The sequence below is a fragment of the Rhinopithecus bieti genome, unplaced genomic scaffold (assembly GCF_001698545.2).
Source record: "Rhinopithecus bieti isolate Rb0 unplaced genomic scaffold, ASM169854v2 scaffold_7649, whole genome shotgun sequence".
NCBI classification, from domain to species: Eukaryota; Metazoa; Chordata; class Mammalia; order Primates; family Cercopithecidae; genus Rhinopithecus; species Rhinopithecus bieti.
Window position 1 is genome coordinate 268,148 of NW_016805495.1, and position 18,310 is coordinate 286,457.

An 18,310-nucleotide genomic window follows, 5' to 3' on the forward strand; every position below is an offset into this window, starting at 1 on the left:
AGACTCGGTCTCAAAAAAAAAAAAAAAAAGACAGAGTCTTGCCCTGTCACCCAAGCTGTGGTACAGTGGCACAATCTCAGCTCACTGCAACCTCCACCTCCTGGGTTCAAGCGATTCTTGTACCTCAGTCTCCCCAGTAGCTGGGATTACAGGCACCCATCACCATACCTTGTTAATTTTTATTTTATTTTATTTTATTTTTTTTGAGACGGAGCCTCGCTCTGTTGCCCAGGCTGGTGTGCAGTGGCAGGATCTCAGCTCACTACAAGCTCCGCCTCCCGGGCTTACGCCATTCTCCTGCCTCAGCCTCCCGAGTAGCTGGGACTACAGGCACCCGCCACCTCGCCCAGCTAGTCTTTTTTTTTTTTTTTTTTTTTTTTTTTTTTTTTTTTTTTGTATTTTTTAGTAGAGACGGGGTTTCACCGCATTAGCCAGGATGGTCTCAATCTCCTGACCTCGTGATCCGCCCGTCTCGGCCTCCCAAAGTGCTGGGATTACAGGCTTGAGCCACCGCGCCCGGCCAATTTTTATATTTTTAATAGAGACAGGGTCTCACCATGTTGGCTAGGTTGGTCTCTACCTCCTGACCTCAAGTGATCCACCCGCCTCAGCCTTCCAAAGTGTTGGGATTACAGGTGTGAGCCAACGTGTCCAGCCCATGCCTTACTTTTCTTTAAATGGTTTTAGAATTTATTTGTAGTAAGCTTACATGTTTGACTGTGACCTCTTTTCTCAGTATAAAAACTGTTGAAATTAGCCAGGTGCAGTGGCTCACGCCTGTAATCCCAGCACTTTGGGAGACCGAGGCGGGTGGATCACGAGGTCAGGAGATCGTGACCACCCTGGCTAACACGGTGAAACCCCATCTGTACTAAAAATACAAAAAATTAGCCAGGCGTGGTGGCAGGCGCCTGTAGTTTCAGCTACTCGGGAAACTGAGGCAGGAGAATGGTGTGAACCCGGGAGGCGGAGCTTGCAGTGAGCCGAGATAGTGCCACTGGACTCCAGCCTGGGTGACAGAGTGAGACTCCGTCTCAAAACAAACAAACAAAAAAAACAAAACTGTGTGAAATTATTATTTTTCGCCAAAGTTTCTGATATGTTCACATCACCAAAAAGTTATTGTTTACTGTTCAGAATTCAGTTCACCATAGTAGAGGCTTTTCTGAGAGAGAAAACTGTCATCAAGCTTAGTCAATAATTTTATTGAATACTTTCAGAAAATAGTGGATTATTTGAAATATTCAAACTGGTACTAAATCTTGTGTCTGTGTCAGTATTATATTTTCTGGTGGCCTGCAGTATATTTTTCATACTTAACAATAGTGACAGACAACTGCTGCGTCTGTTCCAACTTCCAGCGTATCTGCTAAAACAATCCATGATGGCCGGGCGCGGTGGCTCAAGCCTGTAATCCCAGCACTCTGGGAGGCCGAGACGGGCGAATCACGAGGTCAGGAGATCGAGACCATCCTGGCTAACCCGGTGAAACCCCGTCTTTACTAAAAAATACAAAAAACTAGCCGGGCGAGGTGGCGGGCGCCTGTAGTCCCAGCTACTCGGGAGGCTGAGGCAGGAGAATGGCGTGAACCCGGGAGGCGGAACCCGGGAGGCGGAGCTTGCAGTGAGCTGAGATCCGGCCACTGCACTTCAGCCCTGGTGACAGAGCAAGACTCCGTCTCAAAACAAAACAAAACAAAAAAACAATCCATGATCCAGTTCACGTTTGTGATTCCCACTTGTATTCTTACTAGATGATATTTGATAGTTAATTTACTGTAGTTTTCTGGTTACAGTGAAATTTACCAAAATAATCTTGGGGTATTTGAGTTTAGAAATCTTAAATATTGTTAGATTGAGTTGGCTCTAAGCAACTAAAAATAATAGAGTAAGAAAAGTTCCATACTGTTAACTAAAACCCCTTTGTAGCTAGAAATCATCAGGCTTTGTTTATATTTATCTTGAAATTTTTAAGGCTAGTAAGCGTTTTATGTGTGGTTCTCCTTCCTTTCAGTTACATTTTCATGCTAAATTATTCCATTGTTTTATGTTTTCTGGGAGAGTTTATATGGATACAACACTTTATATAAATAACAGCATTAAAAACTTTTAATCTCAACTTGGAAAGAGAATGGTCATGGTGTGATTGATCTGAAGGTCACTTACCTTATAGCCTCAACTAGACACAATATAATGGAAACTTCAAAGTAGGCTTACGTGGTACTCGAAGAGCTAAAAGTGATTTCATAAAATCCACGCATTGAAGTTGTCCAGTAATGTGAATCATTATTCTTACTCTTCCTTAGTATTTACTCTTTTTTTTTGGAGATGGAGTCTTGCTGTGTCGCCCAGGCTGGAGTGCAAAAGTGCAATCTCGGCTCACTGCAACCTACACCTCCCAGGTTCAAACGATTCTCCTGCCTCAGCCTCCTGAGTAGCTGGGATTACAGGCGCATGCCACTACGCCCGGCTGATTTTTGTATTTTCAGTAGAGACAGGGTTTCACCATGTTGGCCAGGCTGGTCTCGAACTCCTGACCTCAGGTGATCTGCCCGCCTTGGCCTCCCAAAGTGCTGGAATTACAGGCATGAGCCACTGCACCCGGCCACGTTTAATCTTTTTTCTTCTTCTTCTTCTTTTTTCTTTTTTTTTGGGACAGTCTTCCTCTGTCGCCCAGGCTGGAGAGAAGTGGCACGATCTTGGCTCACTACAACCTCTAACTTCCAGGTTCAAGTGATTCTTCTGCCTCACCCTCCCAAGTAGCTAGGATTACAGGTGCCTGCCACCACGCCTGGCTAATTTTTGTATTTTTAGGGAGACGGGGTTTCACCATGTTGACCAGGCTGGTCTTGAACTCCTGACCTCAAGTGATCCACCTGCTTCAGCTTCTCAAAGTGTTGGGATTACAGGCATGAGCTACCGCGCCCGGCTGCATTTACTCTTTAGACAAAATTTTAACACACTTGGCTATCTGGTTTCTGAATCAATGTAGATTAGCCAATAACAGATTAGAGGAAGAGACATTGGAAGATGCTTGTTGGCAGGCCACTTTGACATCAGCAAGAAATGTGAGTTAACTCTTCAAATGAGCAAACAGGAAACTAATAAAGGCAGATACAAAAAATTAAAAAGCACAGTATTCAGATATCTTTCTGAAAGAGCTAATCATCCCTGTAGACTTCAGTAGCCCATGAGGACATTAGCACTGCATAGTAATTGAGGTTCATAATGATGACTATATCAATAAAGGCTCAATTATGGTCTATAGATTTAAAAAATGAAACAAGGAAGCATATGATCCATTTCATAAAGATTTCCGTCTAGAATGGATCAAATAATAAACTTTGACAGTTTTTTTTCTTTTGAGACAGGGTCTCACTCCATCACCCAGTCTGGAGTGCAGTGATCACAGCTCACTATAGCCTCGACCTCCCGGGCTCAGCTGATCCTCCCACCTCAGGCTCACCACTCCATACCCACCCCTACCCTGCCCCTGTAGCTGGGACTACAGGTGCATGCTACCATGCCCAGCTAATTTTTTGTATCCTTTATAGAGATAAGGTTTCACTATGTTGTCCATACCAGACTGATCTTGAACTCCTGGGCTCAAGTGATTTGCCTGCTTAGGCTTCCCAAAGTATGCTAGGATTACAGGCTTGAGCCACCGCACCCAGCCCACTTTGACACTTAAAAGGAATAAAACTCAATTCCATGGAAATGAATTTTTTTTTTTTTTTTTTTGGTTTCACATCGTCTTCATTGATGCTTAGTAATCATTGATCCAGTAGTGTATTTTCTGAGAGGGCCTGGGCCCAGGTGGTGTACTTTTAGACTATATTCAGACATCTTTTTTAAGTGTATGCCTGAATTCTCTAGAGAAGTAAAGAATGCGTTTTCATCTTCTTAGAAGAAGATGAGTAAGAGTTTGTTTATTTAAAAATATCTTTGAATGAGTTGATTCAGCGGTATTAGTCACCATAGAAATGACTTAAATTAAAAACCAAGTTTTTGAAAACAGCATGATCATGCTGAGTGACATTCCTGATTCACTCAGTTTGGCAAGTATTTTTTTTTTTTTTTTAGGCAGAGTCTCGCTCTGTTGCCCAGGCTGAAGTGCAGTAGTGTGATGATGATTCACTGCAGCCTCCAACTCCTGGGCAGGAGGAGGCAGTTCTCCCACCTCAGCTTCCCGTGTAGCTGGGACTACAGGCTCCTGAAACTAAGCTTGGCTAATTTTTTTTTTTTCCCTTTACTACGGACATGGTCTCACTATGTTGCCCAGGCTGGTCTTGAACTCCTGGGCTCAAGCAGTCCTCCCACCTTGGACTCCCGAAGGGCTGGGATTACAGGTGTGAGCCACTGCAAGCCTTTATAAAGAGTAATTTAAGATCCAAATAATTTCAAGAAGATAGAGGAAGAATTCTGAAGAAACTCTTTTGTAAATTTTAAATTACCATTTTCATCCAAAGACCACATTGGTGATTATCCTGTTCTAGAGGTGGTAATTAGTGTACTTAAATTGAGTTAGAAAGGAAAGATACTTTCCTGTGGTTTTGGGGATTGATTTTATCAGGAAAGAAGCTATTTTTTAGCATAGTTTTGAAACCTTCATATTTGAACATATTTTCTTTCTGTCTGAAAGAATGTCACTAGGTTCTGTTCTCTGACTAGAGAAGTAAAAGGGCCTATTATCCTTCACTTTTGCTTTCCCCTCCTTATTCTCCTAATCCAAATGGTAACTCTGAATCTATAATGTAGCCTTTCTCTGGTGTCCACGGGGATATTGGGGGTGGGGGAGAAATAATAGACCCTTTAAAAAATAACCCATTTGGCCGGGCGCGGGGTGGCTCAAGCCTGTAATGCCCAGCAGCTCTTGGAGGCCAAGACGGGGCGCGAAGCGGGAGCGAGGGAGAATCGAGACGCCATCCGGCTAACAAGGTGAAACCCCGTCTCTACTAAAAAAAATAGCAAAAAAAAAAAAAAACTAGGCCGGCGAGGTGGCCCCCGGCGCCTGGTAGTCCCAGCTACTCGGCGAGGCTGAGGCAGGAGAAATGGCGTGAACCGCGCGGGGAGGCCCCCCGGAGCTGCAGTGAGCTGAGATCCAGGGCCCACTCTAACAGCTCCAAGCCTGGGTCGACAGAGCCGACTGACTCCGTCTCAAGAAAAAAAAAAAAAAACCAAAGCCAAAAAAAAACCAAACCCATATTGTGTAACTATTCTAACATGTCCCTTTTATTTTGTAATGTTTCAAAGAGCAGTGAGTGGTCTTGCTCTGTCAATCCAGCAGGCTGGAGTGCGAATGGTGGAAAAAAAAAAAAAAAAACAAAAAACAAAAAAAAAAAGAGGGAGAAAAAAAAAAAAAAAAAAAAAAAAGCAGTTGTACTCACTGCAGCCTCCCAAATTCCTGGGCTCAAGCAATTCCCGCCTCAGCCTCGCCCAGATAGCTGATGACTTATAGGGCCCATGCACTGCATTGCCCCGGCTAATTTTGTTTAATTTTTATTTTTTTAAGAAACAAGATGCTTGGCTATGTTGGGGCCCAGGCTAGTTTGGAACGTCCTAGTCTCAAGTGAGAGTCCTGTTTGGTCGCCCCGCATAGTGTCCTGGGATTATACTGCTGTCGAGCCCAGCTGTGCCAACCCCTTTTGTATTCTTTCCTTCCTTTTTGTAAATCTTAACATTGGAAAGACCTGAGAATTGCAGTTAATGTAAGAACGCCCACCTTGACAGAATCCTTTCTCTGGCATCTACAGAGCAGATGGGCATTCAGACTTGTGTCGAGTCATTCTTTGCGGTGAGTAGATAAGCTCACTATTCCCAAGCAGCTCATTGTAATTAATTAAGTGAATTTGCTTCCTTTTCATTTAGATGAAAACTAAAGTATTGTGTAATTTCTGTGGACTAATGATATTCTACCCTTAGGAGTTCACTATGAAATTGAGGCAGTTGTCTTGAAATTTGTATGAGCAGCGCAAATCAGCTTTCCTGCTTTGAATTCTCTTTTTTCTTGGGGCGAAAGTGGTCCCAATATTACGTTCAGTTATTTATTTTATGGACATGGGTTTTCAATTCATTAATTGATGCTTTCTATCTCTAAGCAGACTTGCTTTCTCCTCCTAAAATAAGAATTGCTGTAATGGTAAATAGAGTATTGATTTAAGAACTGTAGTTATATAATAACTGAAGAACTGAGGCTATTACTGGTCCCACAAATCTCAAGATAGGAATCAATCCAGGAAGGCGCTCAGAGACTAAGTTTGTCTTCTTACTCAGAGTAGCCCAACTACTTCTTAGGAGTGCTCTGCGGTCACGTATAAGTCTAGAAATGGGGCAGATAAAGATTGTAAGCTGTTGAAATTTCATTTCTGTTGGGCATGGCAGTGCAAGGACTTAAGATCCTTCTTTTAGTGTGTGAACTAAATTGTCAAATTGGCGTAACGCCTCGCAAGGGCGAGGTTAGTGAGGCAGGGCCAAAGCCAAATCATTCTAAGGATGGTAATTTAAGGTGAGAAGTGAAGAAGACTCATACAAACATAAAATACCGCAGAGAGAAGCTGAAAAAATAAGAACTGGTTCTAAATATATTTTGGGTAAGTGAGACCTGTATATGGGTTAACAGATGGATTTGGTTTAGGAAGGGAAATGGAGAAGGCTCAAAGAGAATGACCAGGCACTTAGGATTCTGAGCTTTGAGATACTGATGGTATGATTGAGCGCCACTTATGGGAACAGGAAAAAACAGAATTACGGAACTTAATTCTTGAACATGTGTCTTACTGAGATACTGGCCAGATATTTGAATCTCTCTTCTCCTATCTTTATTTCAGTTCTTTTTTTTTTTTTTTTTTTGAGATGGCACAGTCTTAGCTCTGTCGCCCAGGCTGGAGTGGCCATGGGCAGTCTTGGCTCACCGCAACCTCTGCCTCCCGGGTTCAAGCGATTCTCTTGCCTAAGCCTCCCAAGTAGCTGGGATTACAGGCACCTGCCACCATGCCTGGCTAATTTTTTTTTTTGAGACAGAGTTTTTTGCTCTTGTTGCCCAGGCTGGAGTGCCATGGCATGATCTCAGCTCACTGCAACCTCTGCCTCCCAGATTTAAGTGATTTTCCTGCCTCAGCCTCCTGAGTAGCTGGGATTACAGGTATGTGCCACCACATCTGGCTAATTTTGTATTTTTAGTAGAGACAGGGTTTCTCCATGTTGGTCAGGCTGGTCTCGAACTCCTGACCCCAGGTGATCACCCGCCTCAGCCTCCCATAGTGCTGGGATTACAGGCATGAGCCACCGTGCCTGGCCAATTTTTTTTTTTTTTTTTGTATTTTTAGTAAAGATGGGGTTTCACCATGTTGGTCAGGCTGGTCTCGAACTCCTGACCTCAGGTAATCCACCCGCCTCGGGCTCCCAAAGTACTGGAATTACAGGTGTGAGCCACTGTGCTCGGCCTTATTTTGGTTCTATTACCATTTATCAAAGTGGGCCAAAGGAGGTATATCATAAAAAAATGCCTTTAGGCTCCAATATGCAACTGCCTGCATTAATAAGAAGTGTGCTAGTGAGAGTAAGCTAGAGAAACTAAGGGCAGCAGGAGTTCTTAAACGTTGGTTGCAAGGCTTTTCAAGTTTCTCTGCTCGGTATTGATTTCAGCTTCCCTAGGGATTCCCATTGTGAATATTCACTGATAACCTGAATTTACCCAGTCATTTGTTGAATTTCCCTCTGTCTCTAGCCTCTTCTGCCTCCACTTTATCTACTTCCCTACTTAAAAGCTTTCAGTGGCTCTCAGGAATCAAGTCCCAACAATTTAGCATGATACTCAAGTCGTTTCATAATGTATCTTTGCCTGTCTCTTCCTGTCTCATTCCATCTTCACGTACACTCTGGAGAGTAAAAAAAGAAATATGTACATGAGTCGGAAACTTGAGACTGGCGGAAATAGAGGTGATCTTGGCCAGATTGAATAGCCTGTGTGTAACTTCTCAACAGATAGAGGTTTTGTTAACAGAGAAGCATCTCTGGGGTAGAAGCATCTGAAGTACTGTGTTTTACAGAAACAGATACTAGCCTGAGAATTTACAACAGAATCATCACCATGTTTAATGGTTTCATTAATGCATGACTCTAAGATCTAAAAAATCTAAAAAATTTTTTAACCACCCAGAGTTTATTTTCTGGGAAATGAGAATGTCTACCTTGTAGAGGGATTGTAAGGCATGTAGAATAATATGTGGCATTTAGGTACTCAATACATGCTAGCTGCTATTATTATTGTTGCTGTTGGAATCTAATTTTTTTATTTTTGAGAGATATCAAGGCTTCTAAAAGTGAATTTCAAGATGTTACAGATAAAGTTTATTCCATTGAGCCGCAATGCATTTGGCAGAAACTTCAGATGAATGGATTGGCCACATAATACAGCAAGGATGAAAGTTTCAGTTTAAAAGTGCGTTGTGGCAGGCTTATGTTATCCCAGCACTTTGGTAGGTCAAGGCGGGAAGATCACTTGAGCCTAGGAATTCTAGACCAGCCTGGCAACATGGTGAAACCCCATCTGTCCCCAAAATACAAAAACAAATTAGCCAGACTTGGTGGTGCATGCTTGTAGTCTCAGCTACTTAGGAGGCTGAAGTAGAAGGATGATTTGAGCTAGGGAGATGGAGGTTGCAGTGAGCTGAGAGTATGCCATCGCACTCCAGCCTGGGCCACAGAGCCAGACCCTGTCTCAAAAAAATAAAATAATAAAATAAATTTTAACAATTTAAAAAGCACATTATGATGTCACTAGGGAAGGGTTGAGAAAAAAAATAAAAGTGCATTATAGGTGTGGTGGCTCACTCCTGTAATCCCAGCACTTTGGGAGGCTGAGGCAGGATGATCGTTTGAGCCCAGGAGTTTGAAACTAGCCTGGGCAACATGGTGAAACTCCATCTTTTAAAAAAAAAAATTTTTTTTTAATTAGCTGGGCATGGTTGTGTGTACCTGTAGTTCCAGCTTCTTGGGAGGCTGAGGTGGGAGAATTGCCTGAGCCCAGGAAGTTGAGGTTGCAGTGAGCGAGATTGTGCCACTGCACTCTTGCCTAGGTGGAGTGAGAACCTGTCTCAAAAGAAGTACATTATTTTTATTTTTAAAGCGCATTATTTGCCTGCATTGGCATTACTTCCAGCTGATGATATTCTAGGAGCTTTTTTTTGTTCTTTGTTTTTTGGTTTTTTGAGATAGAGTCTCACTCTGTCACCCAGGCTGGAATGCAGTGGTGCAATCTCGGCTCACTGCAACCTTGACTGCCTGGCTTCCCAAGTAGCCAGGATTACAGACGTCCACCACCACGCCCAGCTAGTTTTTGTATTTTTAGTAAAGATGGGGTTTTACCACGTTGGCCAGGCTGGCCTCGAACTTCTGACCTCAGGTGATCTGCCCATCTCAGCCTCCCAAAGTGTTGGGATTACAGGCATGAGCCACCGCGCCTGTCCTCCAGGAGCTTTTAATAAATTAAAATTGCATCTGTCTGAAGAAACCAGTGAAGTTACTGACTGGTTCAAAAATAATTATGTGCACAGTAGGATAAGAAGACACACAATGGTGTTTCTGTTTGATCACCAGTATTGTTTTCACCAAGTTTGTGGTGTGCATATGAGTGCATGTGAAACAAATTTCTGCATGCCTAAAACAACATATAAGCATGGCACAAAAGATGGGAAAATTTAACAGGAAATGCTCATGTCCATGTATGTCGAATCATAGAGAATTTCAAAAAGAGCAGCACCATGTATAAAATGAATGTGAATGTATTCTCTGAGGAGAGCCATTCTCTAGAAGGAAAAAAGCAGCTGTTCATTGTGATGCAAGACTTCAAAATATAGTTAATGACTGCGAAAGTCTGCCTGCTCTTATGGACCACCTCTGCACAATTGCCCAGAATCTATCACTGTAATATACTTTTTCATATGTTGAGTTTTCTTTTTAGTTTTTAAAAGTTTTTTCCCCACTTGCTCAAATTGCCAGCATTATTTTTTACAATTTGCTGTGCTCTGTATTTCAGCTTCACATCATTTCCATTACTGGAGGTATAAATTGTATAAAGACTTTTAGAGAGTTCGAATGTGTTTTATGCATTTTTTGCATATTTGCAAATTTGACTCCACAAGGTCCATTTTCACAACATTGACTTCGTGTGTAAGCATTGTGCATGTATGTACACGTGTGTTTTTATTGTGGCACTGTTCACAATAGCAAAGACTTGGAACCAACCCAAATGTCCATCAATGACAGACTGGGTTAAGAAAATGTGGCACATATACACCATGGAATACTATGCAGCCATGAAAAGGATGAGTTCATGTCCTTTGTAGGGACATGAATGCCGCTGGAAACCATCATTCTCAGCAAACTATCGCAAGAACAGAAAACCAAACACCACATGTTCTCACTCATAGGTGGGAACTGAGCAATAAGAACACTTGGACACAGGAAGGGGAACATCACACACAGGCCTGTTGGTGTGTGTAGGGTAAGGGAAGGGGGGAGGGATAGCATTAGGAGATATACCTAATGTAAATGATGAGTTAATGGGTGTAGCACATCAACATGGCACATATATACATATGTAACAAACCTGCACGTTGTGCACATGTACCCTAGAACTTACAGTATTAATTAAAAAAAAGCATTGTGCATGTATGTAAAATACTCTTTGGGTAACTGTAATATNTCATAGGTGGGAACTGAGCAATAAGAACACTTGGACACAGGAAGGGGAACATCACACAGGCCTGTTGGTGTGTGTAGGGTAAGGGAAGGGGGGAGGGATAGCATTAGGAGATATACCTAATGTAAATGATGAGTTAATGGGTGTAGCACATCAACATGGCACATATATACATATGTAACAAACCTGCACGTTGTGCACATGTACCCTAGAACTTACAGTATTAATAAAAAAAAAGCATTGTGCATGTATGTAAAATACTCTTTGGGTAACTGTAATATATGGTAGTAGCCCATCATGTTTGATTTTTTTTCTTTTTAATTTTTAATAACCAAAACAAAGCATCTAAAACCACAGCTTCTGAAAGGACCACTTTTTCTTGCCTGTCTTGTATCTCTCTTCAAACTTGACCTTGGCCTCTTGTTGGGCCCTGCGTTTATGAGCAGGATCTCTGAAGACATCCTTATTGATGACAGTTTTGTCCAAGGGGATATCCATAGAATACCTTATGGGCATTAGGTGATTGTAGTTACAAATTTTCACAAAAGATTTGATCTTTGACCTCTTGGCAATCTTCTTCTTGCCCATGGCAGCTGTCACTTTGCGGGGGTAGTGGTCAATTCCAGCCACCAGAGCGTGGCTGTAGGGGCCATCTGAGGTGCCATCATCAGTGTTCTTCACGATGATGGCTTTGCATCCAGAGTAGCATCCAGCCAGGACAAGCACCACCTTCTCAGGCTTCATGAACTTGCCCATTTCGGCAGCAACCACTTGGTCCTACAGCAAAAAGCCCATCATGGTTTTTGATTGATATTAAGACTTAGGTTGTTTGTCATGGTATTTCAGATGACTGCAGTTATCTAAGCTATTTTTTATGAATACACCTTGTCTGTTCATAACTTATACCAGTATGACTGTCATTAGTTACACCTGAGTGTTTATGCTTGTAAAATATGTATGTTTTGCCTATTTTATCATGTAAAGTGGCCTATGAAGTGTTCTGTTGTGTTTTTATGTTTCTCAAATCCCCCTTAAAAATGTAAATAAATATCTTTTAAATTTTTTTTAATTCCTTTTTTCAGAATTATATTTTTGGGATTTTGGTCTTTTGGGATTTCAACACTCGGGATTATGCCATTGAGGATTGTATCTTTCGAGATTATGATTGGCTCCTGTCCTAATCATTACTTCCTAAATGTGGCACAGAGATCTTATCAATGGAGATACTCAGAACACTGAATCTGGGCACTTGTCACAACTGGGTAGGAAACCTGGAATCGCCATACTCTATGGTTAAAGATTACAAAGTCTGATTAAGTGCCAAAAAGAGTTCTTAAAAATGTTAGTGGTTCACTTTTCACATTTAATATGTTGCATCATTTGCTTCATTAATTAACAAGCATTTGTTGAGCACTTACTGTGTCGAGTATTTCCCACTGTTCATATTCCACTTGCTAAAAGCAGCGTTTTACAGTCTTTGTTTCTTAGGCATTTTGAGGTACGTTCTCAAAGTGATTGTAATAGTGGTTTTCTGTGCTTCCTACTCAAAATGAGCTCAGTGGGCCAGCAGCATTGGCAACATCTATTAGAATTGTAGAATCTCAGGCCCCATTCCAGACCTATTGAATCAGACCCCTCATAGTGAAGCAGGATATTTCCCTGACCTCTTCATGGGAATGGTGATAGGCGTACTTTGTTTACTCAGCCTGCCACTCTCAACTCCTCGTGGGAAGGAGCGTGTGAGTGAACAAGGCGGGAACTGGAGTGCACAAGCGCTGGAACCAGCTGGCTGCATCGGTGCTTGCAGGACTCAAGGCCATGCGGGTCCCACAGCAGTATCCGGGGGGCAGTATCTGCATCCCTCGAAGTCCCAGCGGGCGTGTTACAGTGCTTGTTTAGCTCTGCCATCCGTGAACAACTTAAGTGTTAGCAGCTTGATGGGCCCTTTGCCTTTCTGAGTGAGGCAGAGGTCCAGTGTGACAGCCTTTTGTATCTGTACACATAGCTCCCGTGCTCTTGTCCGGCATCCAGGAAAAATGAGGTCACAGGAATGAACTGAAGAATGGTAAATATGGGGGATTTTATTGCCAATGAAAGTGGCTCTCATCAGGAAGGGGAGCTGAAAAGGGACCAGGGGTGGGTAGATTCTCTTCCTCTGAAGTACAGCCATCTCCAGCCGAATTCTTCTCCGAAGTTATGCCATCAAGCTATCCCTCTGAAGTCAAGCTGCTTCTCTCCAACATCCAGCCACTTCTTCTCCCTCCCAGCTGAGTCTGGGGTTTTTATAGGATGGGGTGAGGTGGGGCCATGGGTGGTTTAGGAAAAGGCAACATTCCAGCAGGAAAACAGTAAATTTACTTGAATAAATTTAGAGAATGACTTTGTAGTTGGCATTTATCAGATATATTCAGTGAAATCAATTAATTTTTTTAAAACTTAGGTTTTGTTTTTTTTTTTTTGGGACAAGGTCTCACTCTGTCACCTAGGCTGGCATGCAGTGACATGATCATGGCTCAGTGTAGCATCAGCCTCCTGGATTCAAGTGATTCTCCTGCCTCACCTTCCCAAGTAGCTGGTACTACAGGCACACGCCACCCATGCCTGGCTAATTTTCAAATTTTTTATAAATATGATATCTTGCTATGTTGCCCAAGCTGGTCTTGAACTCCTGCCTCAACCTCCCAAATTGCTGGGATACAGGCGTGAGCCACCATGCCCAGCCCCAAAAAACTTTTTTTTTTTTTTTTTGAGATGGAGTCTCGCTCTGTTGCCCAGGCTGGAGTACAATGGCACGATCTTGGTGCACCACAGCCTCTGCCTCCCGGGTTCAAGTGATTCTCCTGCCTTAGCTTCCTGAGTAGCTGGGATTACAGGCGCCTGCCACCATGCCCGGCTAATTTTTGTATTTTTAGTAGAGACAGGTCTTCACCATACTGACCAGGCTGGTCTCAAACTCCCGACCTCAGGTGATCGGACCACCTTGGCCTCCCAAAGTGCTGGGATTACAGGTGTGAGCCACTGCACCTGGCCTAAAACTTTTATTAATACCTATTATGTGTCAGGTACTATTCTAGGCATTGGATATACAATGATTAAAAAAAAAAAAAAGTTCATATCCTTACAGAACTTTTAGCTGGAGAGAGGGAAGAAAGACATTTTAGCTGGAGAGAGGGAAGAAAGACAATAAACTGGTAAACAAATATGTTAACAAAATAATTGCAGATAATAAGAGCAGGAGTCCTGTGAGGGTATCTGGAGGCATGAAGGCCAATACTTTTAGCCAGGTTATATGGGGAGGCTTCCTAAGGCCTAAGACAGTAGTGATATGAAGGAGACCAGCCTTCAAATCGCCAGGAGAAGAGCATGGTAAGTAGAGAGAGCAGCAAGTGTGAAAGGCCTGAGGAGGGAATGAGCTAAATATAGTTTGTTCATTCATTCAGATTGTTAACATCCAGATAAAGTTACTTCATTTAGGCTGGTCCAGTGCAGTGGTGCTTACAACTTATTGATCACAACCAGTTATAGATATCTTTGTTTCTTCTTTACTCCCACTGCTTCACTTCACTAGCCTTAAAAAAATTTTTTTTAAATTACTTTATTTAGTACAGAGAAGATGAGAAGACAATGTAAATGCTTTGTGAGTGATGGTGAGGAAGTACTTTTAGTGATAGCAGTGAATCAAAGCATAAGGTCATCAATAGTCAACTTCATTGCCCAGTGTTTTCAAAGTCCCCACGTGTGTTGGTTATTCTTTAGTAAAGTAGACGTGACAATGCTTGTTGGCTGTTATTGTGAAGCTTGACTGATAATACTGGGATTTTGAGATCAAGAGGCTAGAAGCCAAGATGTTGGAAATATGTAAGGTCAGCTGCGTGCTTTTTCCTCCTCCCCTACGAGTGAATCAGCACTTGCTTTGTAAGTTTTTCTTCTCTATCTTCTTTCTCTATTGTTAGTTTCACTTCCTATTCTTAAAAATGCTGAGCTTTCAAAATCGTATTTATCAGGAGAAAAAACAGACTGAAAGAGCTTAAAATGGGATACCTCTGGCTGGGCCTGGTGGTTCATGCCTGTAATCCCAGCTCTTAGGGAGGCAGAGGCAGGAGGATAGTTTGAGACCTGCCTGGGCAATACAGCGAGACCCCATTCTCCACAAAAAGGGAAAAAAAAAGGGGATACCTCTGAAAGAGGTTGTAATTTGGAATTGTAACACGAAAACCTAAGGAAATTTTTGCAATTATTTCAACTGTATACTTGTCATTGCTGTTGTCCAGTCTTACAGCAAACTATCAGAATTTTACTTTTGCAATTTTAATAGAGAAGTCTCTGCATCCTAAGAAATGTAAAGAAAAAGAACAATAAAGATTTGGGGAACTTGTAAATTTCATTGTCTCTTGGGGTGTGGAGAATTTTGCAGGGAATAATTCCTGCAAATCCTACACCTTCAGATTGATACCTTCAAAGGACACTAAACCACGATCCTTTTTTAAGGAAGGATAAAACTATTTACTATATACAATTCTAGGCATTGGATTTAGTATGTGATGTATTTCACTAAGGTGGCCTCGGTGGGTACTCTTTTAAGCTACTCTCTCTATGTGCATATCTTTAGTGACTCAAGGCCTTAATATTTTATTCAGGATGTGTAGATAAGATATTTTTATAATTTAATGGAAAGTCTCATGTTTAATGGGTTGGAATTCTGTTTGTTGGCAATTAAATACCTAAGTATATTAATTTTTTAGGGTTTAGGGTTTTGCCAACAGTATTGCTTATAAGAGCCCCCCTTTTCTATCTTCTTTTTAATAGCAACATCATGACAACAGAGAAGAGTTTAGTGACTGAGGCCGAAAATTCACAGCACCAACAGAAGGAAGAGGGTGAGGGAGCTATAAACTCAAGCCAACAAGAACCTCAGCAGGAGGAATCTTGTCAGACAGTAGCCGAAGGAGATAATCAGTTTGAACAGAAGCTGAAAGCTTCTAATGGAGACACTCCTACACATGAAGACTTGACTAAGAACAAGGAGCGGACATCAGAAAGCAGAGGCCTTTCACGACTGTTCTCCTCGTTTCTCAAAAGGCCCAAATCTCAGGTGTCCGAGGAAGAAGGAGGCAAAGAAGTAGAGTCAGATAAAGAAAAAGGTGAAGGAGGTCAGAAAGAGATAGAATTTGGAACCAGTCTTGATGAAGAGATCATTTTAAAGGCCCCGATTGCAGCTCCTGAACCTGAACTCAAAACAGACCCATCTTTGGATCTTCATTCATTAAGCAGTGCAGAAACACAGGTAAGGATGTGTGGATATGGCAGGTGGGCAAAGGAAGGCAGGTTATACACATTATTTTTCATTTAAGAGTATTTGGGCTGGGTGCGGTGGCTCACGCCTGTAATTCTACCACTTTGGGAGGCTGAGGCAGGCAGATCACCTGAGGTCAGGAGTTCGAGACCAGCCTGGCCAACATGGCCAAACCCTGTCTCTACTAAAATTACAAAAATTAGCCAGGTATGATGGCGGGTGCCTGTAATCCCAGCTACTCAGGAGGCTGAGACAGGAGAAGTTTGAATCGGTAGGCGGAGGCTGCAGTGAGCTGAGATTGCGCCACTGCACTACAGCCTAGGTTACAAGGGCGAGATTCCGTCTCAACAACAGAAAAAAAAAAAAAAGAGTATTTGGTTTTGTTTCTTACCAGCTAGTTGACTTAGGCATTGATAGTGATAAGTAGCATCATGAAGCTTTATAGTTTCTCCTCTTTTTTTTTTTTTTTTGAGTCTGAGTCTTGCTCTGTCACCCAGGCTAGAGTGCAGTGGTGCGCTCTTGGCCCACTGCAACCTCTCCCTCCTGGGTTCAAGCTATTCTTCTGCTTCAGCCTCCCGAATAGCTAGGATTACAGGCTCTGGCCACCATGCCCAGCTAATTTTTGTATTCTTAGTAGAGACAGGGTTTTGCTCTGTTGGCCAGTCTGGTCACAAACTCCTGACCTCAGGTAATCTGTCCACCTCAGCCTCCCAAAGTTCTGGGATTATAGATGTGAGCGGCCTATAGTTTCTACTCTAAAAAAATTAATGTAGTCATTGGAAATTTACTTTTTAAAAAGATACTTACACTTTACATGTTTATATAAAGGGTCTTGCTATTTTGCTTAGGCTAATCTCAAACTCCTGGGCTCAAGTGATCCTCCCACCTCAGCTTCCTGAGCAGCTGGCATTACAGGTGTGCACCACCATGTCTGTCCATTTACTGTTTATAAATCAAAGAACAGAAGAGAAAAAAAAGTATCAAATGAATGTGTTCAGCCCATATTTCATTTTATTATAATAATGGAACAAATTGAAGATTTTTCATGAGAGAAGAAAATAAAAGTGAGATGGTTTAGAGTTCATTTTATGGAATTATTAGGAACAGGACAGTTATCAGCAGATGTGGTTCTTTTACGTAAATCTTCCTAAAATCTGTGTGATGAATTCAAGCCATCTGAAGGTATGTGATAGATTCAAGTCATGTCTACATTATTTTGATTATCTTCTTTAACTAGATCATATTGCCACAGAGTGTAAGATATAGATGAGGAAGTCTAGCTCTTTCTATCACCTGTGTAATGTATATTAGTCTGGGGCCTTAATTGTGACATAGTGTTGTTAAACTAAACACGAGTTGTGAGTCTGTTTATTTGTCCAAAAAAATGGGAAAATATTAGTATTGTAACTCAGACTATTTTCTAAGAATGTCATTTATTTTCAGCCTTACCATTACAAATTAAGAATTATTTTCAAAGTCTTATTTCTGAAGCATGTGGATATTATCTGCCTTGTTAAAAGTGTAAGTCCTTCTAGAACTCTGACAGTGTTAGAGGGGAAAATGTATAAGTCCTACATGTTTCTGTTATAGGTCTGAGATTTGGACTCCGTAGTTTTATTAGAGTCTTATTAGAATATTACATGTATTTATAGAACTATTACTTGTATATTCAAAGTACTGAGAGTAAAATTTAGGATAAAATTATAATTACACACTTGCTATTAGTGAAACAAGGTTGAAAACAAGATTTACTATATTCTGTAATAGTTAAGATGCAAGCTATGGAATCCAACTAGAGGGTTCAAATCAAAGAAAAGTGACACTTTTCACTTTGTCAGTTTCCTCCTCTGTACAATGGGGATAATAATATCCACCTCATTTGGGATTGAAAGGGTTAAAAGAGAAAAAATGGGTAAAAGCTCTTAAAACATTGCCTGGCATTTAATAAATACTCAATGAATGTTAGTAAATAAACACAAACAGTAAAGGCAAAGAAACCATTCATATCTTAATACCATTTTATTTTAGGAATACCAAAAGAATTAAATTACATTATCGGCCGGGTGCAGTGGCTCGCACCTATAATCCTAGCACTCTAGGAGGCCGAGGCAGGTTAATCATGAGGTCAGGAGTTCGAGGACAGCCTGGCCAACATGTTGAAACCCTGTCTCTACAAAAAATACAAAAAATTATCTGGGCATGGTGGCGGGCGCCTGTAGTCCCAGCTACTCGGAAGGCTAAGATAGGAAAATTGCTGAGAGCCCAGATCGCGCCACTGCACTCCAGCCTGGGTGACAGTGTGAGACTCCATCTCA

At 41.7% G+C, this 18,310-nt stretch overlaps 1 protein-coding gene and 1 pseudogene across 25 annotated transcripts in view; one reads left to right on the forward strand and one right to left on the reverse strand.

Annotated features, from left to right (window-relative positions):
- The window catches only part of EPB41 (erythrocyte membrane protein band 4.1), a 238,408-nt gene that overhangs the window by 83,645 nt on the left and 136,453 nt on the right, over positions 1 to 18,310 (forward strand). For 24 of the 25 annotated variants that reach the window (XM_017872677.1, XM_017872682.1, XM_017872675.1 and 21 more), the window contains exon 2: positions 15,509 to 15,986. In XM_017872677.1, coding sequence (XP_017728166.1) covers positions 15,516 to 15,986 — 471 coding nt within the window. In that variant the 5' untranslated portion in view covers positions 15,509 to 15,515. The remainder of the gene's footprint in view (positions 1 to 15,508; positions 15,987 to 18,310) is intronic. The other variant, XM_017872687.1, reaches the window with a different exon arrangement.
- On the reverse strand, positions 11,048 to 11,509 carry LOC108530033 (60S ribosomal protein L27 pseudogene; annotated as a pseudogene).